This window comes from Prionailurus bengalensis, chromosome A2 (assembly GCF_016509475.1).
Source record: "Prionailurus bengalensis isolate Pbe53 chromosome A2, Fcat_Pben_1.1_paternal_pri, whole genome shotgun sequence".
NCBI classification, from domain to species: Eukaryota; Metazoa; Chordata; class Mammalia; order Carnivora; family Felidae; genus Prionailurus; species Prionailurus bengalensis.
In genome coordinates this window covers 91,234,081-91,257,762 of record NC_057348.1, presented here as the reverse complement: position 1 = coordinate 91,257,762, position 23,682 = coordinate 91,234,081, and the positions used below count along the sequence as shown (strand labels likewise).

At 36.9% G+C, this 23,682-nt stretch overlaps 1 protein-coding gene across 20 annotated transcripts in view; it reads right to left on the bottom strand.

Moving 5' to 3' along the window:
* ADAM22 (ADAM metallopeptidase domain 22) overlaps positions 1–23,682 on the bottom strand; it is a 238,382-nt gene that overhangs the window by 96,062 nt on the left and 118,638 nt on the right. For all 20 annotated transcript variants that reach the window (XM_043588768.1, XM_043588769.1, XM_043588773.1 and 17 more), the window contains exon 4: positions 18,345–18,411. In XM_043588768.1, the coding sequence (XP_043444703.1) occupies positions 18,345–18,411 (67 nt within the window). The remainder of the gene's footprint in view (positions 1–18,344; positions 18,412–23,682) is intronic.

The following is a 23,682-nucleotide window of genomic DNA, read 5'->3' as shown; positions in this document are numbered from 1 at the left end:
CTAACTTGTTAAACTGAAAGTAGGATAAAATCTCAGACCTTCAGAGTTCTGGAAATTGGGATTTCCATCTTTCTCTGAAGGTTAGGAGATTTGCTAACAGTGAGCCTTAGTCCCATACTTCCATCTTCCTGTAGGACAAAAATCAGCTGAAGATGAAAAAGGCACACATTGCCCATTTTATCACAGCTAGCCACTCTCTCATTTATACTACTGGTTGATACCTTTGGATATTTGTGCTTGCCACCCTATTCCATGGTATGGTTATCTAAGCAGCAACCAAATTACAGGCTTACTCCAACATCTGGAGCTAATGGGTCATTCAAAATTTGTGCACTGTTTTAATATTCACTGATAAGCACTGGTGCTAAGCACTGCAGCAACATCATTAATCAAAAAACATTTTAAAAACTAATAGATAAATCTAGCTGACTAAAAAGAGAATTATTTCATTTAAAGATTACATGGTTCCTGTTCAAGAGAAAAAGATGTATATTATTGTAGCAAAAGTTACTACAAGAAAGGAAAAAAGAGAACTAGAAAGTCACTGGATATAAATAAAGGTGATAAGGGAAGAGTCTTATTGGAAGGTGGTGAACATCACAGAAAATGAGGGCCATAACTTTCTTACGAGCTCTCAGGTTTAAAAAAAAAAAAATCCCACTAGGGACCTAGTGAACTTAAAATCTATTTTTATCGTTGTGCAGGAGTCTTTCCTTATACTGATTTCCCCTGGGTAGTGTCAGTTAAGGAAAATGAAGTATGAAAACTATGATAAGTTCCCAGGAGTTCCAGCTCACAAGTACCCTAAGTGAACAATTGGTAGTCTTTTGGGATGCAATGCATTTCCAAAATGTACAGACTTAGTTCTTTCTCCTCTTGGATATTGGTCCAGGCACCTCCAGCACATATTCTAAATGTTTTTACATTAGTTATAATCAAAATGCCTTCTGTATTAGTTTCCCAGGTTGGCCATAACAAATTACCAAATTACCTGGGTGGCTTAAAATGGAAATGTATACTCTCACAGCACTGGAGGCTAGGAGGCTGAAATCAAGGTGTTAGCAGAGCCATGCTCCTTATGAAGACCCTTGGAAAGAATCCCCCTTGTTTCTCCCTAAGTTCCTGTGGTTGCCAAGAATCCTCTATGTTCCCTGACTCATACACACATCCTCCAGCCTCTGCGTTGTCTTCACATTGTGTTTATGTCTCTAAGTTTCCCTCTTTTTTTTTTTAATTTATTTAAGTTTTTATTTATTTATTTGTAAGAGAGAGAAAGCACAAGGGGGGGGGGGGGGGAGGCAGGCAGAAAGAGAGGGAGAGAGAGAGAATCCCAAGCAGGCTCTGCACTCTCAGCCCAGAGACCGATGTGGGTCTCAAACCCACAAACTGAACCTGAACTGAAGTCCAAGGCTTAACAGATTGAGCCACCCAGGGGCCCCTAAGCTTCCCTCTTATAAGGACACCAGCAATGTGATTATGGACCTCTTTGTAATTTGATTATAATCTGAAAAGATCCTATTTGCAGAAAAAAGGTCACATTCACAGATAACAGGCACATGAATTTTGAAGGTACACTCACTATTCAACACAGTACCACTTCTCATCAAGTGAATGTTTAGATTTCTAAATCCAGGGATTTTGCTTCTAAGAAGATTGGCTCAATGGAATAAACTGGAGGCGTCCAGCTTCATTCATTTAATAAGATTAAAATGTATCCTAATTACCTCTAGCCAGCCATTCTAGTTTCCCATAACTTCATTTAAAAATGCTCACCATTATTTTTACACAAATAATATGGTAAATCTGACCTTCAGTTCCCTTATTAAGTCAAACAGAGCTTCCCAAATTGCTTATTTTTAACCAGAAAATAGGCAAGAGAAATTATTTTTCAGCTGTCAGGTAATTATGACACTCATCAATATAACAATGTCTTCTTAGACTGCTAAAAAAATATTCAGTTCCCACAAAGTGCTCCTCTGCAACAAATTACTGTAATACAGACAGGGTACTTATCAGGTACTGTGAGATGCACTTCTAAATTGGGAGAATGGAAAATCAATGTGGACCACATACAGTGACTATATAATTACAAACTCATGAAATTATAACTCTTTCCAGGAAATTATTACATCATTGTATCTTTTTAAAATAACAGAAGTTTAAATCAATTGCTCTATATGAATTTTTTAGCATAAGAGATGTATATTATCTAAAACTTTATTCTGTAGTTGATGTCTGAACATTAACATTGAGAAATATAACTGATTAGGAGATAGTTCTGCAAAAAGAAAGCATATGTGGCATCCCTAAAATGAAGAAAAAGATTATGTTACATCTGAAAAGAAGACTTTTGTTGTTGTTTTCTTGTCCTTTTTCTCCCCCCCCCCCAAGAAAAATGAGGGTCTGGGGTAAGGAGAAAAAGGACTTTTTCCCCCACTTCTACCATGAATTTATCCTCATTTATTTTCATTTCCATTCTATCATTCTCCCTCTACTCCTTTTCTGAAGAAGTAAGGATAAGCAGCATCCTTTTTCCCTCTTATACCTTGAGTCTCAAACACTTGAGCTCAAGAACTCAACACCAGCATTCAGCATTCCCTCCCTGGATGATTGTGAATTAGCTCAGGGCGGATTTAAACGCACATACAAAAAACTGACTTTCTAAGGAGGAACTTCTTAAGCAATGTCCTTCAGAGAGACAAACTGGTATATTGAAGGCTGTATCTGATGAAAAGTGAAATTAAGTTTGGAAAAGTAAGTGTTGTTGTTTTTTGTTTTTCCCCCAGCAACTGTTTCTGTGGACACAGGTTGGTCATTTGCCATGTTTTTGTTGCTTATTTTCTTGTAAAATGAAAGTGGGAGTTGAATTACATATGATTTGTAATCTATTTTTTATTATTGTTTTATGTTTGTTTTTGTAATTTACTTTTAAAAAATCAAAAGTTACCAACTTTTTTCTTTTAAATACCAGGCCAACTCCCAAAAATTCAGTATTTTATATACAGCACTTAGCATAAAGCAATAAAATTGAAAACCAATAACATAAGATTGAAAATGTTTTTAATGTTTAATACAAAATTTTTAAACAATTTAAAAATTGTTTCTAATATCTAAATAATTTCTGAGTCAACTGAAGGTTGATGGGTGTGGGGGCTGGGGGGGGGGTGGGGAAATGAGTGATGGGTATTGAGGAGGGCACTTGTTGGGATGAGCACTGGGTGATGTATGTAAGTGATAAATCACAGGAATCTACCACTGAAGCCAAGACTACACTGTATGTTAGCTAACTTGAGAATAAATTAAAATTAAAAATAAAAATAAAAATAATAAATAAATAAATAAATAAATAAATAAATAAATTGTGAGTCATATAAAAGTCATGGTATAGGGGCACCTGGGTGGCTCAGTCAGTTAAGCATTCCAACTCTTAATTTCGGCTCAAGTCATGATCTACGGGTTTGTGAGATTGAGCCTCACCTCGGGCTCTGCACTGACCGTGCAGAGCCTGCTTGGTATTATCTCTCTACCTCTCTCTCTCTGCCCCTCCCCTGCTTGTGTGTGCTCTCTCTCTAAATAAGTAAATGAATAAATTTTTTTAAAAAGTCATCGTTATAAATTACGGAAAAAATGTATATGGACAACAAAAAAATGTAGGTATCAGAACTTCATGAATACTGCTAAAATAGTACTTAAGAGTAAATTTTACATTCCTAGATGCTTACAGAAAATAGGACTGATAATGAATCAGCTAAACATTTAACTCAATGAGTTATGAAAAGAACAAAGAGAAGTGCTTTTAAAGTAAAAGCAGTAAACATTAATAACAAAAGTAAAGCTGATTCTTTGAAAAAATGTTTTAAAAAAAGTTTCAGGATTGATCAAGTAAAAGAGTAAAGGCATAAACAAATGGAAATAAAATAGGAGACACAACAATATAGAATTCAATTTTAAAAACCTTGAGAAGATTTGAAACAAATATAGCAAAATACTAACATGTTAAGTGTACACATGGATATGTTAGAATATATGCAATTTTTAATGTTTTAAGTATTTCAAAATTATAGAAATATCACAGGTCAGCTGCTGATAGCTTATGATTTTCAATTTAAAATTGACTTAGAAGTGGCTCTAAAATACTTTGGAAAGGAAACACATGGATGTGAGCCTCAGCACAGGTGATGAACTTAGCACTAGGTGAGCAGATGTGAGGCTCACAATCTGGTTCTTGGTATTCCTGTTTATAGTTACTGCATCCTTTTATGGCAGGGGGAGAAACAGGATCTCTCACACCTGTCCAAACTGGACTTCGCCCCACACAGTGTTGGGTGAATAGGAGCAACTACCCTATTTCCTAATGATGGGCTTAATTCATTCACTTATTTTTTTTGTTCAACAGATATTTATTGTCTTCTAGGCACACAACATGCTGAAGGCTAGGTACACACTACAAGTTTCCACAGGAGCTTACTCTTGGAGTAACTTCTCATGGAATGTACAGTCTAGGGGCACAGACGATTGTTTTATTGTGAAGCAGAGTGTGAAGGATAGCTTTTGTTGATCCGGCTGTGCCTCCTGTGCCCTCAGTAGGATCAGAAACTGGCAGGAAGAATGGGCAGAAGCCACCAAAGGCCTAGCTAGAAATTCTTTACAAACTGTCACTCTACCTTAATAATAATAATATCAAAACTGATATTTATGGAGCACTTTCTCTACCCAAAGCTCTGGGCTACATGTTTGTCTTACTCATTTCATAGACGAGGAAAATGAACAAAGAAGGAATAAGGACTGTCCAAGGTCCTACAAATACAAATTGGCAGAGTCAGGATATGAATTTAGGACTGTCTAGCCTTAATGAGACTGTCAGTCTTTAAGCTTTACTGCTTCCAAACTACAGACCCGTTCTGGACTTTGAAACAAAAGAAGTGCTTAATTATATCTGTTAACACTACTCAAGAAAAATTGAAAAAAAAATTGTTTTTTAATCAGAAAAGTAGCATGAAAAAGCTCAAGAAGATAGCGCTTACTCTGCACAAAAATCTAATTGTCATGTGGAATGCCTACTGACCCCACTCAGAATTACCAAAGCACTATTCTGCTTTCCAGAGACAGTTAAAAGTACTCTTCCAGATTTTCGAGAATATTGAGAAAAGAGAAAAATCAATGTGTAAACCCAAAGGCAGGAGTGGTCCAATTCTTGTAGGTCATACCTGATTTCTTTGAGTTGAGGCTCTGGTCACAGATCATACTCCTGCTTTGATCCCATCCCTTCTTGTACCACCTCCTGCTCTACCCACCCTCTCTGGTTTCTTTCAGTTTCTCTAAGGCACCAAGATCCTGCATCAGGGCCTCTGGATCCTTACACTTGCTAATTTCACTGCCTGCAAAGCTGTTCCTCTCCCATTTCACCTGCCTGTTACTTGTTTTTCAAACTTCAGAATTCATATCATTTCCTTAAGGAAGGCTTTCCTAACCAAGCAGACTAGATGAGGTCTCCCATAAAATGCTTTCGGGACGTGGACTTAATTCCCTTTACAGCACTTTCATAACTGCCATTTGAAAAGCTCTTTTGGTAGTTATTTTCATTATGCCTGTCATCCCCACTGAACTGTAAGTGTTGAGAGTGAGAAGTGTATCATACTATTCATAGCTACATCCCTAAGCTGATGGCAAGCACTCAATATATATCTATTGAAAGAAGGAGAAGTGAGAACATAAACAGGGTATCTGAGAATTTAGGTTTTTTCCTCCTGTCATAAATCTCTAATGTCACCTTTCATAGTTCCTTAAACTCCACATGGGTCAGTTTTCAGAAGTTTCCCATAGGGATAATCAGGTCCACTTGGATCTACCTCCCATTCTAACTCTTACATGCAACAAAAAGGCTGTTATGATAAAACATCAAAAGGAGCCCTGATCAATTACCCCTCCAAAATGGCTCAAACCACTCAAAGCTAAGGTACTTATTCTCTGGTCATTATTACCTGTTCTTATTTTTATAGTGGCCACTTATTCACTGGAAAATAAGCATTTTTTATAAATGAGTAAGAAAATAACACTAGGACAACACAGGGAATAATCTATGATTTTTTTTTTTGCTTCAAACCAGTTTCAAACTTGTCAAAAACATTTCCACAACTTCCTGTTCAATCATAATTACTCTAGTAATTGTTCACTCTAAATGCAAAAAAAATTGCAACAGATTTATATAAGACATTATATAATGAAAAATTAACTCTATGATTAGAATTAAAGAAGGAACAATATTCTATTACAAAATAGTTAATTGGTTCTAAACATAGAAATACCATTAGTTAGTGCTACTTTTAATTTTAACTTACGGCTGAACATGTCTTTTTAAGTTTATGGATAACACTTTGAATATTAACAGATGAAATAATTATTTAGGGACTTAATTGGAAAAAATATTACACTAGAAAGAAAAGAAATAGGACTTTCTACTCAAACTGGTTACAAACAGAGCTTTGAAATAGAACTCACACTGATACCAGCTGTCACTTTTCATTTCTCCCTGCACCTATCCCTAAGATACTTGACCTGTATAAACTGGTAATGGGCCAATATATTTTCTTCAGGCTACAAAGTTAAGACTACTTGCAATCTTAACAATGCCATTAAGGTAGCTGATGCATTATACATGATGATGGACCTACAGCAACCCTGCTTTAGTCCCAAGGGAAAGGAAAATTTACTTAATCCCCAAAGAATTTCTTCCTATAATGCAAAGAGAATCAAATCGTGAAATGTGAGACCTTCCTGAAACCACACTGATTACAAGATGGCAGAGGAGCATATGTCTGCATAAGCTTGCCAAGGGAAAAATGCACACACTGTCCAGCTCATCAAAAGGATACTAAAATAGAGACTAGCTGTGGCTAAAAAATAAAGTTAGGAAACATACCCAGAATAAATATCACATGTAAGGAAGAAACAAACACTTTAGAATTTTTAAATTAAATTTGTGTAGCTCTTTAACTCTTCCGTGGGGGGGGGGGGGGGGGGCGTGTGGGTGTGGGTGCACACACATGGGGAAAGAAAAGGGAATGGGTATTTTGAAGCAGGCTGGCAGAAATATAATCAAATATCTTCTAGTCTCTTGGCACGATGATGATATGTTTCGGCTTAGTTACTCTTGTCCATAGAACTTCACATTTCCTCCAGATGCAAATAAATTTACACATAGGCATAAGATGGGCATAAGAACCCAGCCATGTGTTTGCCATGTGCAAGACAGTAACATATTTCAAAGGGTTATAATTTAGCAGCCTTGGCAAATTCCTATATTGAATGATAGTCTAACCTCTATGGAGAACAAAGAATAGTTAAAAATAAATCCCAAGAGAATGGGGCACTTGGTTTACTCAGTCGGTTATGCATCTGACTTTGGCTCAGGTCACGATCTCATGGCTCTTCAGTTTGAGCCCCGTGTCGGGCTCCGTGCTGACAGCTCAGAGCCAGGAAACTGCTGAAACTGCTTTGGATTCTGTGTCTCCCTCTCTCTCTGTTCCTCCCTCGCTCACGCTCTGTCTCTTAAAAATGAATAAACACTAAAAAAAATTGTTTTTAATAAGTAAATAAACCCCAAGGGAAAGTGGCTAAAAAAAACAGGGCTTCCTTAGAAGGCATTTGGTTTTCTTTAGAACAGAAATTTTATATTTAGAATAATTGAAATTCACCTAAACCAAATGATTACATCTTCATTGTATGGCTTACTAAAACAAGTGCTAATGGAGAGGTAATTGCAAATGGTAAACTGAAGTGTTATAACTTAAATATTTGTATTCTGATTCCTCTGTTATTATTTGTTTCCATACAGAAAGTAGACTATAGTGGAAAATAGTAGGAATTCTGGCACCAGACTACTTGGATTTAAATTCTTGGGCAAGTTAGTTATTAAACTTTCTGTGTCTTTGTTTCTTCACTGCAAAATGAGGATAGCAATGGTACTATTGGAGGATACATAACTTAGCATATGTGAAATTTTTATTAGACTAGTATCCAGCACATAGTTAGTACCACACCACCATCTGCTATTTCTTCAACTGCCACCAGTACTTCTAATCTTATTATTCCTCAGTCCAGTTACCAGTATTGATCCCATCAGAATATCAATATGATTCAAAGAGGCACAGATCACTTAAAACAAAAAATCCCTGATGGTACAATGAGCATCCATGGGGTAATAATTATTCATTTGCAAAAATGCAGAATTTTGAGAATGATATAAAACAGGAGCACAGCTAGGCATTTTATTTTTCAATTCCATTAAGGTGAGTACAGTTACCTGGAAAGAACATGCTACCAATAGCCTTAAGGAAGCAAAATGAGTTTGGCTTTTAAGGAGAATTGGTTAACTCTTGCAAGCAGCTAACATTAAAACCACTGGCAGCAGTAATTTGCCATGAAGAAAGATTGAGTCCTGCAGATAGCAATGAAAACATAGACTTTATACAGGAAAGCAACACATGGTAATTATCAATCAACAAAGCCAGCTGACTAGGATTCACAAACACTAACCATGAAATATATGGCTTTTCCAGCTATACTTTTGTTCACAATTTAAAATACTTATATGAGGATATATGGTTCTTGCACTAGTAACAGAGAAAATTAAGGAGTCGTCATTTCAATATAATTCACTATTTGAAGATTAAAATATTTAAAAATGAGCAACAGCTCAACTCTGGACCAGAAGCACAAGGTTTCCCTGTGCTGTCTCTAGTTGCAGTTACAGAATCATTTCTAAACCAGGAGATCCTAGAATTGAATACCACTACCAGCCCCCATTATTATTCAATTCAATAACTTATTAAATTGCTGGAAGATTAACCTTACTTATATACATATTTTGTAGAAAGTCTGGATCTCATTCTTGGAGGATTCTTATATCCTCAGGTTTAAAAAAAAAAATTAGCTATGTCAGCAGTTATAGGCTAGTGAAATCATTGAATATAATAAAATACATCTGGTAATTAAATATTCATGCATAAGAAAAATATGTAGATCAATAATTCTTTAAAAGTCATTCAGGTTTTACTACTAGTCAGACTGATGTTACATCATGGCTAAACTGTCTCAGACAACGGAGAAGAAATTTCTTGAAGTCATCTAATTTTAAAAATCACATATTTGTGGGTTGCCTGGGTGCTCAGTCAGCTGAGTGTGCAACTCTTGTGGTTGGCTCAGGTCGTGCTCTCACGGTCGTGAGATCAAGCCCCATGTGGGACTGCACTGAGCATGGAGCCTGCTTAGGATTCTCTCTCTCCTCTCTCTACCCTGACCCCATCCTGCTTGCATGCACACGTGCTCTCTCTCTTTCTCTCTCTCTCAAAATAAATTTAAAAAAATTTTTTTAATTGTGTATTTGTGGTGAACTTGGTTTTTATTTTATTTTATTATTTTTTAAAAATTTTTAAGTTTGGGGCGCCTGGGTGGCGTAGTCGGTTAAGCGTCCGACTTCAGCCAGGTCACGATCTCGCGGTCCGGGAGTTCGAGCCCCGCGTCGGGCTCTGGGCTGATGGCTCAGAGCCTGGAGCCTGTTTCCGATTCTGTGTCTCCCTCTCTCTCTGCCCCTCCCCCGTTCATGCTCTGTCTCTCTCTGTCCCAAAAATAAATAAACGTTGAAAAAAAAAATTTAAAAAAAAAAAAAAATTTTTAAGTTTATTTTGAGACAGAGAGCAAGCAGGGGAGGGACAGAGAGAGGACGAAAAGAGGATCTGAACCAGGCTCTGTGATGATAGCAGACAGCCCAATGTGGGGCTCAAACTCATGAAGTGTGAGATCATGAACTGAGCCGAAATCAAGAGTTGGATGCTTAACTGACTAAGCCACCCAGGCACCCCTGAACTTGGTGTTCATTAGTGTAAAAAGTTATCACGTCTATATATACGACATATGAAAATCTCCCCCCTGGTAAAGAGAACCTGTGTGAGGTACCTGCACAACCTGTAACACCTGTCCCTGAAATTGACCTTCATCCTGTACCTAGGGTTTTGCTCACAGAGTTTTGACTCAGTGGTGAAAAGTCCTTAGCCTAAATCTCCCAGAAAATCTAGCAACAAGAACATAAATACAGATTCTGACATATGGGTAGCTGCATCTGCCAAACATACTATCAATGCTTCACTAAATTGTTTGTAATAATTTTAATCAACTCTATTTACACACACTTGGTTAAAAAAACAAAAACAAAAAAAACCTCCCTGACAAAATTGAGACCAAAAACCACTTCAGTTTATAGTAAATGAACTGTATCTCAATAGAACTGTTTTTTTAAAAATAATCCCAGTTACCATGGCAGCAGGAACCCCCCCCAAAGGACCAACTAAGGGTCTTTGATTGATACTCTGCCCCTCAGCCATCCTTAAAATGCACATCACCGAGTTACTTTACTAGATAAAGGCCTTCTCCATTTCCACAGAGCCAGGGGAAATGCCTGAACCTTGTATTTGAAATTAAAGGTGATACAACTAAGAGCTTACATGAAAACTTCTATAAATAGATCCATTAAAAAAAAAAAATCCTCTCTAAAAGCATCTTTCCAGATCATGTGACTTAATTACCGTCTAGGTAACTAAGTATTACTCCCTTATCCAAGAAGCTCCGAAAAAGCTACTGTAGTGAGAATTCAAGATAGAAAGCATGTCCCTCAAATGTGAAAGTTGTAAACAGACACATTTTGGAAGAGAAATGCTGTTGTTGAGTTGTCCTCCTAAAAAAACAAAAACAAAAACGGAAAACAACATTTTATTAAATTTTTTTTTAACGTTTTTATTTATTTTTGGGACAGAGAGAGACAGAGCATGAACGGGGGAGGGGCAGAGAGAGAGGGAGACACAGAATCGGAAACAGGCTCCAGGCTCCGAGCCATCAGCCCAGAGCCTGACGGGGGCTCGAACTCACAGACCGTGAGATCGTGACCTGGCTGAAGTCGGACGCTTAACCAACTGCGCCACCCAGGCACCCCAGAAAACAACATTTTAAAAAGCTTTTGTGTAGATCACTTGGCAACAGTGGCTGTCGCTTGCATTTCATGTCAAAGACAGCCTCAAAACAAAGAGATCACCTAAAAGCTACTTGAAAAAAACACAAGTCTCCATTTCAGAAGATTCATCACTGAAGCAATGGTATAGAGGGCCCTGTACTAATGCATGCAGCAAAATTTATTGCACACCAAAGCCTGGTTTTCCTTTTCTTCTTAATCACTTACTCTTTCTTCTTCCTTCTATAGAAAGAACCAGGATTCTGAACAGTAATGCAGTTTTGAGAATCAATAAGGAAACTTGATACTCAGAATAAGCAAAAACAGATTAACCCCTTTGTTCATCTTTTCTGCTGCAATAAATATATATAATGACACTTTGGCAGTTAAATAGCAATTTTTGTGTTCCCATGGCCAAAAAATAAATAGTTCAAGCATTTACTCACTACTCAATTGCATGCAATGAATTCAAGAAAAATCTCTCTCATAAAAGGATATGTTAAGCTTTTGTCATTAAAATAAAAAGTAGAAGCAGAATGCAGTCACTGAACTATAATCTATATTTTAAATAGACTAAATCCTTCTACTAATGACAAACTGAGAACATTTTTTACTTAAGAAGGCAGTCCACAATATTTTATAGCAACACATAATTATTTGGGGGGGGTAGTTTTTTGCAAACAAAACAAGTTAAAAGGTATCTTAAGAAACATTTATTTAATACATTATAGGCTTTTTAAACTATTCAAGTGTCGAACATTATGTTCATCGTGGAGAAATCAGAAAATGAAACATGAGAAAGCTTGAAAATAATTCAAAATAACAAGGAATTTTTTATGGATACCATTCAGGCTTAAAGGAACTACAAAGTTAGGATAAGCCAGGAAGGTATATGTTGCCCTGATGGTCATCACATTTAATATTTTCTAAGTGATCTCTTAAAGCTATTTTCCACTAGAAGCTTTTTTCCTATCTTTGACACATTCATTGTGGAAAACAAAAAGATTAAAGGCAGGATTAAAAAACAAGTTAATCTCTTCTTTATGAAAGAAGAATGAGCTAGAAATTGACTTATAAAAATGAGTGCAAAAGGAATCTAGAGATTCTGCCTGTAGCACAGGTATCTGCTGGTAGATGGTACCACTCTGTGCTGTTAATCTTTCATGGAGCTTCAACCCCAGGGAGCTAAGATGATGTGAACAGCAGGAGAAAAACTATGGTAGAAAAACTCAGGCTTTCTCCTTGCCTCTATATCAACTTTACTGATATTCTATTTCCAGAAGTAACATTAGCCATTTCAATTTTCTTAGAAAGTATTTTATTTATTTATTTTTAAATTTTTCTTTTAAAGAAAAAGGGAGAAAGAGCAGGGCAGAGGGGCAGAGTGAAAGAGAGAGAATCCCAAAGAAGCTCCATGCTAAGTGCAGAGTTCAACACAGGGCTTGATCCTGCAACTCGGGGATCATGACCTGAGCTGAAATCAAGAGTCTGACACTCAACCAACTAAGGCCCTCCTTAGGAAGTATTTTTAATGAGAATTACACCATCATTCTTTTACAGTAAAAGGTTTCCTCGAGTCACAATAACCTTTCCTGCCCTCAGGTAAACACTTTTTCCTCTGGCACCTGCACCCCAACACACAGCAATTCCTTTACCCACTTGTATACTCAACCTTGATCCACACTCCTCTGCTTTCTTACTATCTTTTTACTGCCACTATGGGCATAAACTGAGACAAAGATCCTTGAGTGCCCTCAATTCAATTAAATGATGGACAGTAACCAGTTGATTGACAAAGTGAATGCTGTATAATGAGCATTCTGTACACAGCCATTAGGATCCTGATCCAAAGACAAGCTGGGAGTGCTCATATACAGTAGATCAGAAATAATTTGAGCTAATTAGATACTTAGCAGCTATTACTTTTGCTTATAAGACATCAAAAAATCTAACAAAAAATATTGTTATAACAAATGATACTGATGACTGGTCATGGTCTTTCATAGGTAATAAATACAATAAATCATATCTCTACCAAGATAACTATTCTTTTTCACCCAAAGGAAATCTGCCCCATTCCACATCTATATATATTCTTGATAGATATAAAGAATTGAACCATTCCTTTCCTAATGATCCAAAATTCCTACTATGGTGATTTTCCTGAGATGTGATAAGTAAAACAGGCTTTGTACTAGATGTGTCTTTACCATATGTTGCACAAGGCAAATGACATAACTGAAAAACTACCCTAACACACAACCAAATTTGAGAGAAATACCTGAAAGGTCTTTGAGTAGACCACCACTTCAGGTTAAGGATAAGACTATAAAGGAGTCATTAGGTACCTCCAAAATGAATTAGGTATGTATAAAATCAGTCCAAATTAAATACATTTCAGTTTTCATGGCTATCCTCTCTTACATAATATAGAATATATGGTAGATAATATGGTGTAAGAGTCAGCTCGGCAGTTAAATAACCTAGATTTCAATTGTGGCTCTACTCTGTGTTCAATTGTGGCTCTTTTCACTGTGTTGATTTCAGCAAGTTACATAACCTTTATATACCTCAGTTTCCTGTCAAGTGTCATAATAATTATATTTATAATCACAGGTCATTTTGAACACCAAATACATATAAGTTCATGTGCCTGTCACATCACAAGCAATAAATACCATGATTATTAGTATTATAACACTGATTAACCAGAGTCTATATAACTGGAAACCAATTAAGCTGAATATTGGCAGCTTTCAAGACAAAAAAGCTAGCTAACAATAAAACAGTGAGCTGCACAGTGTACACTCATTTGCTGCTGCTCATCAATCCTAATTTACTTTGTCTCAAGAATCTAGATATACAGTTCTTCACAGTCAAAATGAAAAGATTTTGTTCCCAAGATACTCTGATCAGTTGAAGCTTACTGTTAAAATTCTTTTAAAATGTTTTTTATTTATTTTTGAGACAGAGAGAGACAGAGCATGAGTGAGGGAAGGGCAGAGAGAGAGGGAGACAGAATCTGAAGCAGACTCCAGGCTCTGAGCCATCAGCACAGAGTCTGACGCAGGGCTAACCCACAAGCTGTGAGATCATGACCTGAGCTGAAGTAGGACCCTCAACCAACTGAGCCACCCAGGCGCCCCTTAAAATTCTTTTAGAAGTTCATATTAAACACATAAAAGTTCTCTCTAAGCTAAGGGGCAAATTTAGAATTTAATTTTTAAATGAAATGGAAATAAATTTAAGTGAAAGATGAGATTAATATGTCTTATTAAAGGTACAAAAATATTTTTTTTCTGCTTAAAGCCTTTATCTTTGTAACCTTTGAAGAAAAGTTTTTTAAAAAACTTTAAAATCAGGATTCTGTATCTATCTGACCAGAATAAAACCACCTTTGAAAAGGCATAGAATGTCTTTGCAGACAATACACATTACTATCTTAAGGAAAGATCACTGACACATATTTCATTTTACTCTAAATATAAAACTGCAGTCAACAGCAAAATCCAGACTGTGAGAAAACACACAAGATCAACAATTTATCTGTGGAAGAAACAAATTTGTTGTAAAAAGAGAAAGATATGGGGAAACCAATGGATTAAAAGAGACTTTTTAAAAATCATTTAAAAAACTTAGGCAAAATTAAACTACAGGGATACATGCTTGGGTAATAAAACAATAAATAAAACCAGAAAAGTCACAATAGTATTTACAAGTCTATAAGAGGAGGCAGGAGGAGCTCAGCTTTGGGAAGTATCACACAGAAGAACTGGTCAAGTTCTATTTCTTGAATTGGATAGTGGTTATGGAGTATTCACCTTAGTAATTTCCGTGCCAGTGTTATATATTAGAAAAAAAAATGTTTGGAAAAAAAAAGGTTTGAAAAATATAATCGGAATCTAAAAGATTTGCCAAAGTAGCTATTATGTACTTTTCCATGCAAATACATTCCTTTCCCACAGTCATACTCACACACTTAAATAAATGCATTGTACCTGAGTCTCACAAATAAAGGTTCCATGACACGTGAGCAGTTATTTATCAGATTGATGTCTACTCATTGCTTAAATCTGGCATAAATGAATTTGGTTTTATGTCATCAAAAAAGTAGAGTTTTGGGACACCCAGTTGGCTCAGTCGGTTGAGCATCCGACTTCGGCTCAGATCATGATCTCACAGTTGTGGGTTCGAGCCCTGCATCAGGGTCTGTGCTAACAGCTTGGAGCTTGGAGCCTGCTTAGGATTCTGGGTCTCCCTCTCTCTCTGCCCCTTCCCCACTCATGCTCTGTCTCTTAAAAAATAAATAAAAACGTTTAAAAAAATTTTTTAAAGAAGTAGAGTTTTGTCTTGATTTCATACCCTTCATTTATTTCACTTCCAAAAGCAAAGCCAATTTAAAAACAAAACCAGGGGCGCCTGGGTGGCGCAGTCGGTTAAGCGTCCGACTTCAGCCAGGTCACGATCTCGCGGTCCGGGAGTTCGAGCCCCGCGTCGGGCTCTGGGCTGATGGCTCAGAGCCTGGAGCCTGTTTCCGATTCTGTGTCTCCCTCTCTCTCTCTGCCCCTCCCCCGTTCATGCTCTGTCTCTCTCTGTCCCAAAAATAAATAAACGTTAAAAATAAAAACAAAACAAAACCAAATAGAGCTCTTAGGCAAGGTGTTATGGGCTTAATTGTATTCCCCTGAAATTCTTATGTTGAAGTCCTAACTCCCTACTATTTCAGACTGTAAAGATAGTCTTCAAAGAAGTAATTAAGTTAAAATGAGGTTGTTAAGAGCAGGCACTAATCCAACCTGATGAATGTCCTTTTAAGAAGAAGAAATTGGAGAACAGATATACACAGAGGAAAAATCAGGTAAAGCCATATGGAGAAGGCACCATCTACAAGCCTCAGAGGAAACCAACCCATTTGACACCTTGGTCTTGAACTTCCAGCCTCCAGAATTGTAAGAAAATACATTTCTGTTGTTTAAGCCACTCTGTGGTACTTTGTTATGAGAGCCTTAGCAAACTAGTACAGCACATAAGAAAAAAATTTTTTTGAAAAGGTAGTAGAAAGAAGAAAAAGAAATACAAAATGTTACAATTTTACAATTTTAGTTGACTCATAATGTACAGTGAAAAGAAAAGCTTAAGAAAATTCTGAGTCATTAGTAAAGAAAAGAGAACAGATTACGTTAAAAAGAAACACCCCAATGAGCTAAGCACAAAGGGCAAGACACGAGGGAACCAGCAGGAAAATAACTGGCTACTGACTGAATTGATGGGGCAGGATTCAGAGCTTTCAGTGTGGTTTCTGGAAAAAACCCACAGGAGAATTTTGAGTTAGGTTTTTAAAGGGACTAGACACAAATGGAGGTAATGGGTGAGATCCAAGTGGTTTTCTGAAAGGGAGAAACGTCTTCTGGCCCAAGGGTTTAAATGAAGGTTGGATTTTATTATTTCCCTGGTTTAATAGGGTTGGGGTTTAGGCAACCATCAAACAAAGAAAATGAAATTCTCAGACTGGAAAATCAGCAAAGATTGTGCAGAAAGTCAGTGCTCTGAGTGTTATATATACCCATGGAGCCTAATGATCTCAGAGTGGAGTACGCTCTGTTGATTAAGTACAAGTTTCCTGAAAAGGGACATTACTGGAGCAACAGCAGATGGCTCTTTGCTCGATCTGCCCTCCATGCTCATATTTGCATTTCATCATTCCACTGACAGGCATAAATAGAAATAGTGAACTGCCTGTTTCTTTTCCTCTTTAATTTAACAATAACAAATACTCTGCATTCAGAAAAGCAACATACAAAATAGGGAAGTAAAGCCAAGCAACGGGAAAGAGAATAAAAGCCCAGAGATTCTAAATCTAGGTAATTTTTTCCAACTATAAGCAACATGGCACCATTCTCCTGTGTCATGCCTGGAAGCATCCTGACGTCCTTTCTGCAGAAAGGCAGTGAAATAAATCAACCAACCATTCCATTTGTCAGCCTTAACAAGTTTAGAATAACTTTCTGGAAGGACTGGCATAATTATTATAAATTAGTTCACTTGTAAAAATTAACATATTTTGTTTTTAGTCTTTATCAAAGATATCTACACATGATATAGAAATTTTGCTTATAAAGCAAGATACAATACTGCAGATGTATATGATAGCAAATATACAAAAAATTAAAATATAAATATGTGCACAGGGCAAAACAATACTAAAAGAAAATACAATAAAATTAAAACAAAGTTTACCTCAGTGATGAATTTTAGTGAGTTTTCATTTTTATTTTTACTTTTCTCTACTTGTAAGTTTTCTAAAATGAGTCTGTATCAAATGTATATTCGGAAAAAGAAAGCAAATATATATAAATGGTATTATAATTCTGACAAGGCAAATAGGTAGTCTGAACTCTTTTCGGAAGAAAATAAACACTTAGCCAAAACTTATAATACTACAAAATGAGCCTTAAAAAAAATGAGCCTAAAAAAAACCTTTGGGTGGAATTTGGTCTCACATACTCTCAGATTACATCATCATCAGTAGACCAGAAAAAGATACACATGCCTATGTCTGCAACTGGAGGAGGATTTTATTTACAAGGCATCTCTTCAGAGCTTACTTGACAAGAATCAATATCCCGGGGCACCTGGATGGCTCAGCTGCTTTAGTGTCCAACTTTTGATTGACTATTGATTTCGGCTCAGATCATGATCTCATGGTTCGTGAGTTTGAGCCGCACATCTGGCTCCATGCTGACAGCATTCTTCGGATTCTCTCTCTCTCTCTCAGTTTCTCTTTCTCTCTCTCTCTCTCCCCCTCCCCCACTCTCTCTGTCTCTCTCTGTCTCTCTCTCAAAATAAATAAATAAACTTAAAAAAAAAAAAAGAACAATATCCTGAGATTTCTCTCTCCAGGGATTTAAAACCTCCTGGGACTACCCTGAACACCAAATAAATTTATCATTTTACCAGGGGAATGTCTTTTCCAACTGAATGCAAAGTCACATACCTACCCTGGACCCAAGATTTCACCTTTTGGTTCTCAGGGCTAACCTTAAAGGCAAATTTCAGGAATTACTTTCTGTGACATATTCTAAATAAGAACCCTTGCATTGTATTAATCCCACACAACCCTTGTATTAATCCCATAAAACATAACTCCCACAATTCCTATAGCACACTAAGAATCCTTTTTCTGGTAACTAAAGGTTTTATTCACAAGTGGGTGATACACTTAGTTGAAAAATGCCGAAATACAGAAACCCCAAAACTGTACATTAGAAGTTTCACTGAAAATTAAAATCATAATATTTTAACAATTTTCAAAAAATCTCCGCCAGAGGGAGACAATCTTACTTACTTTAACTTCCACAGTCTTCCCTCCATGTTCAACATGTCTCTCTACGTATTCAGAGGATAGCAAATCGCTGTAACAGATAGAAATGGTGATTAAAAAGGACCCTGAGAGTGTAAATCACTTGAAAGTCACCAAGTTTACATATATCAGCTTTCTGATTTTTAACTCAGATTTGAATACAAAAAGAAAACTTTATAGGTCTCTCTCTGTATCCCTCCCCCTCTCCTTCTGTCTTTCTCTCTCTCTTACACACACACACACGCACACACACACACACACACACACACACTCTCTCTCTCTCTCTCTCTCTCTCTCTCTCTCTCTCTCTCTCTCTCACACACACACACACACACACACACACACACACACACACCTGGACTTCTAAAAAAATATGAGGTTAAATCACCTGTCACCCATTGCAGCAGAGCTAATGCCACTGATCAAGTTCAACAGGTCTCGGAAACTACCATAAGCACACCATTATTTGCAAGACATCTTATTCCTCCTGGTTTTACTTTAGTTTTTATTAAATAGTTCTGATTTGCTACTGTACTTGACCATTTTTAAAGTTTGATATATTAATATAACAAAATAATCCTTTCCATCACAAAAAGCATTAAAAAGGGGGCAAAGGAAGGTAGAAGAAATGAGAAGGAATGTGCTTTCAGAAATTTTAAATAATTCTTTTTGAAATCTCTCCTAAACAATCTTCCTGTATAATTTAAACATGCTTACATTATCTTAAATATGCTTCTCTTTAATTCCATATATATGAAAAAAAATTCCCCTTTAATGGTGGTGCCTCAAGATACAACTTCTATAACAAGTCATAAAGTCTGAAGATTTTTAAAGCAATAAATAAATAAATAACATTAAGTAAAAATAATTGTGAAGCTATAAATTTCTAAATGTATTAATAGACATTCAACCAACTAAATAATCTTTTTCACAGTGTTCTGAAGGTCACCATGCCAAAATTGTCCCAATCATTTCAAAAATGTGAATTCCTGAGCACAGAGGTCTGCTGTGATAAGCACCCTGTCTACAGTTGCTTGAAATGTAAACAGAATGATCAAGCATGTGTTATATTAACCCAGGCACCATCATCAATTTCCTCCAGCATCTGACCCTTACATTGCCATTTTGGAAACTATAATCATAGCTTAAGTCCTTGTTTCATATATCTTTGTAATTTATTTTCCTATTGATGTTATGGGGGAGTCAGTTAGGATGCTCTAAGCTGCAAGATGCAGAAAACACAGCTAAAAATGGCTTAAACAATCAGGACATTTATATCTTATTTCTTGTTAGAAATTCCAGGACAGGTGTAGTGTGAATATGCTTTTGCAAATCTCCAGATGTTAGATGAATAAATCTGGAGTTCATAAAATACATGCAAACACATTTTAGATGTCTTAAATATAGATAAGTACTAGTAAACAAAATTGTGTTAGATGCGCCAGAATGCAAAGGATGTGTAAAGTATAACTAAGAAGATCATGTGTGTGTTACACACTGACAGAAAGGGATGATGACCAAAAGATACCTAATGTTCATGAGGCACCTGGGTGATAAATGTTCATGATATAATAAATATACAAAAAAGATACTAAATATCCAGAATACACTATACATATACACTTATTATTTATGAGGTCTTCATTCAATACCCATGGCTTCTCAACTTCCATACTACTGACATTTAGAGCCAGATAATTCTTTGTCTTGGGGGGTGTCTTATACACTGTCACATGTTTAGCAGCATCCCTGGCCTCTACCCACTAGGTGCCAGTAGCATCACACAGACACACACGCTAGTCATGACTATCAAAAATGTCTCCCAATATTGCCAATGTACACTCACGGTTAAAATAGCTTTGGTTAAGAAACACTGCTGACATTCATTTCTGTCTCATGTTTTCTTTGCCCACAAAATACAAAGAGAATTCATGACTGACCATCATGCTAACCAGCAATTTACACCCCCCGACTAAGCATACTGTCCCTGTGTAATTCAGATACGGCAAACGGGTGTCATTAACTTGGACTACCTTTCACCTATGGAGCTTGCCAAAACCTCACCTCTAGTCCTTGAAACCACATCATCAGTAGGGAAGATAGATGCAGCAGAGAGAGAAGCAGAACATATGAACACCGTGTACCCGAGGATTAGCCGGAGCGATTTTTCCATCCAACTTGCACCCTAACCTAAGTGTGCTAACCTACCCATTTCTTTCCTCTTGCTTGTCACCAGGTCCTTAAAATTAATTCAGCAAACCATGTGACCTGAAGATTTTAATTTGGCGTTTGGGGGCTAGCTTGCCTGGTAGTATACTTGTAGACTACCATTGCAACAAAGTAACTTCCCACCAGACAACAAGGCAGCTCCAGAGTTAGCTTGTGTGGTGGCTCAGCACAATTGTATAACCAGGCATAAGTTCATCCTTCTGTTCTGCCATCAGTATAGTGAGTGATCTGTTCTCTTAACTGGCTCCTATCATGACCCTAACATGGCTACTGCAATTCTAAGCATCTCACACAGATAAAAATATCCCACGTTAAAAAACAAACAAACTGTATTTCCTTAAAAGAGTCAGTAAACATCACAAAAAGCCCCTAGCATTCATCTTCTCAAACATGTTTTTCCAGAATTACCTTACTGGGCCTTGCCAAAACAAATCTTTTCACTGGGAAATTTGTCTTTGAACAATCAAGTTCTCCTTCTCCCGAGCCTGGCATGTATATCATGACTACCCAAGAGAGAGCTGAATAATGTTAGGGGGAAGGATGGTGGTGGAGAGAGTGTCTGTTGAACATCCAACCAACAGCTGTCTTTCTTTTATTTCTTGCTTGCTTTTTTTCCCCCTTATTATGGGGTTATCAGATAGTATTTCACAAATCTCCAAGGCCTTCTAACAAAAGTAAAGCCGCATGATAAAAATCTGCCTAAAACAATATATGTCATTGTGCAAGCATCCACATCTCACCCTCTTAGGCGTGACCATACCCCGAACAGAAGAGATACCAGACAGATATCTACAAGGGACTGTCCCTCAACCTTGTATCGGTCTCAAACAACCTCCCCAGAAGTGGGAGAGAAAAACTGCCATACGCAGGCAGTGTTTATTAGCAGAAACTATTCCTTCCCTTGGGAATCTGAACAAATAAAGGCATACACACAAAAAAATAATTCAAGTAAAGAGAAGCAGAAAGTCAAAAATAAGCAGACATTTGAGAGAAACAGAGTTGTGTCGGTAGTGAACACCAGAGGGAAAGCCCCAGATCTCTGCTGCTTAGGTCCCGGGACCCAGAACAGCACAGCCCTGCTGCTGAGTACTGGTGGGATCCTTTCTCCATCAGTCACCTGAGTAAACCCCCTAGCACGAGTGAGATCAAAAGCAACTAGGTACAATATCACTTAGAGAAGTTGTGATAGTAGTAATAATCACAATAATTTCTGAAAAACAACTTTTGACTCTTCCAGGTTTTCAAAGTTCAAGGGAATATTTTCTTTTCAATTATAAAATCTAGGAATTAAGAGAGTTTATGAGTCACCACATGAATGTAATTACAGCAAAGAAAACTCCCTGCTCAGGAATTATGTAGCTCTATACCTACAGGTATTGTTGGAAGGGGTTCCATGTAATTTAAACTAAAAACAGCCCTGACAATTGGGTTTTGTTTGTTTGCAGTATTGTGGAAGTCTGCTAAGTATTGCTATTTTAATTATTAGACTGAAAAACCTTATATTTAAAATGTCACTTTTCCTCCACTAAAGCATAAAATCTTGACTACTGTCTACTTAGACCCTAAGCAAATTTTCTTGAAGCCTCCTAATTAGAGATAATAAAAATTACCTTAAGTTCCTTTCCTTAGGTCAACATTGTTTACAGTTAAGCAGGGATCTATTTAAATAATCTCAAGTGCAGGAAAATGGGGAATCTCCTTAACATTGGGAAATTTTATTTTACTGTAAAGTGAGAAGGTAAAATTTACTCTATGTTAACGGCTTACTCGAAACTGATGTGTGAATGCTAACTTGTGAATTTTGAAAGATGAAAACTGAAAATCATTTTCAATCAAATTATAAAGGCTACTTGTTTTACAAAGAAAGTAGGGAGATGTTTTTAAAATTAGAAATGTAGTCTGAGGCCTTTTTTTAAATTTGCATACCTTAATAAGCCTAAAGAAAGCAAAAAAAAAATACAGTGTAAACGTTCTCAGTCGTAATAATGATTACTCTTTGTCTAGTGGGCAACTGTCATGAATCAGAGGCAGCTGGTAAAGTACAAAGATTCTGGAGTTTAAATATGAAACTAGTATTTTGACTTCCTATCCAAACTGTCATTTATTTGCTGTGTGACCTTGGTCAAGTTATTTAATCTTTATAAACATAATTTGTCTATGGAGATAATATGAAGTTGGTAGGTATTAAACCAGAATATGTGTGAAATCCCTCCCACATCCTGATTCCAAACACCCCAATACCTATTCACCGTCTCCTAGCCATCTTTCCCTTAAACTTCCACTTAACTCTTTGGCATTTATTTATTTTTAAAGTTTATTTACCTATTTTTTTTGGGGGGGGGAGGGGCAGGGAGAGAGGGAGAGAGAGAATCCTAAGCAGGATCTGCACTGTCAGAGTGAAGCCTGACACAGGGCTCAATGTGGGGCTCAAACTCACATACCACGAGATCATTACCTGAGCAGAAACCAAGAGTTGGACATCAAATCTAATGAGTCACCCAGGAGCCCCTGGAGACTTTTAAACAATGAACCCTACCTACTGATTTTTCACTGTCCTTTACCTCCCTCCTGTCCATCTAATCTAATTCATATTCCATGCTCTGTCATGATAATCACCCCCTTATATACACTCTAAACTTCCATACTTCTCTTGCTCTGCTCTCTCCACTATGCTCACTTGGACAAACCTCAACTGTGGCAAAACTTACCTCTTCCAATAGTCAAAGTCTGTCCTCAAAAAGCAGAACATCCTGAATGGTGATATGTTGAATTTATGACCACAATTATCAAGTGGTCCCTCAGCACAACACTGCCCATCAATCCACTAATCAATTTACTCTAAGAGGACCCTTCCAAGCCTTTCTCTCCAAAGTATTCCTTCATCATAACTCTCTGTTGATGACCTCAATTCTGTATTCACTGAGAAAATGGAGACACAAAAAGACTACTTCACCTTTCCAATCAACAGACCAACTGGCACTCCTATTTCTAAACCAGCCTGTACAAGGATGTCAAAGAGGCATCTCAAACTCAACATGGTTAATGCATAACTCTCTCAGCCAAATCCCAATATTCAATTCTACATTCAAAATGT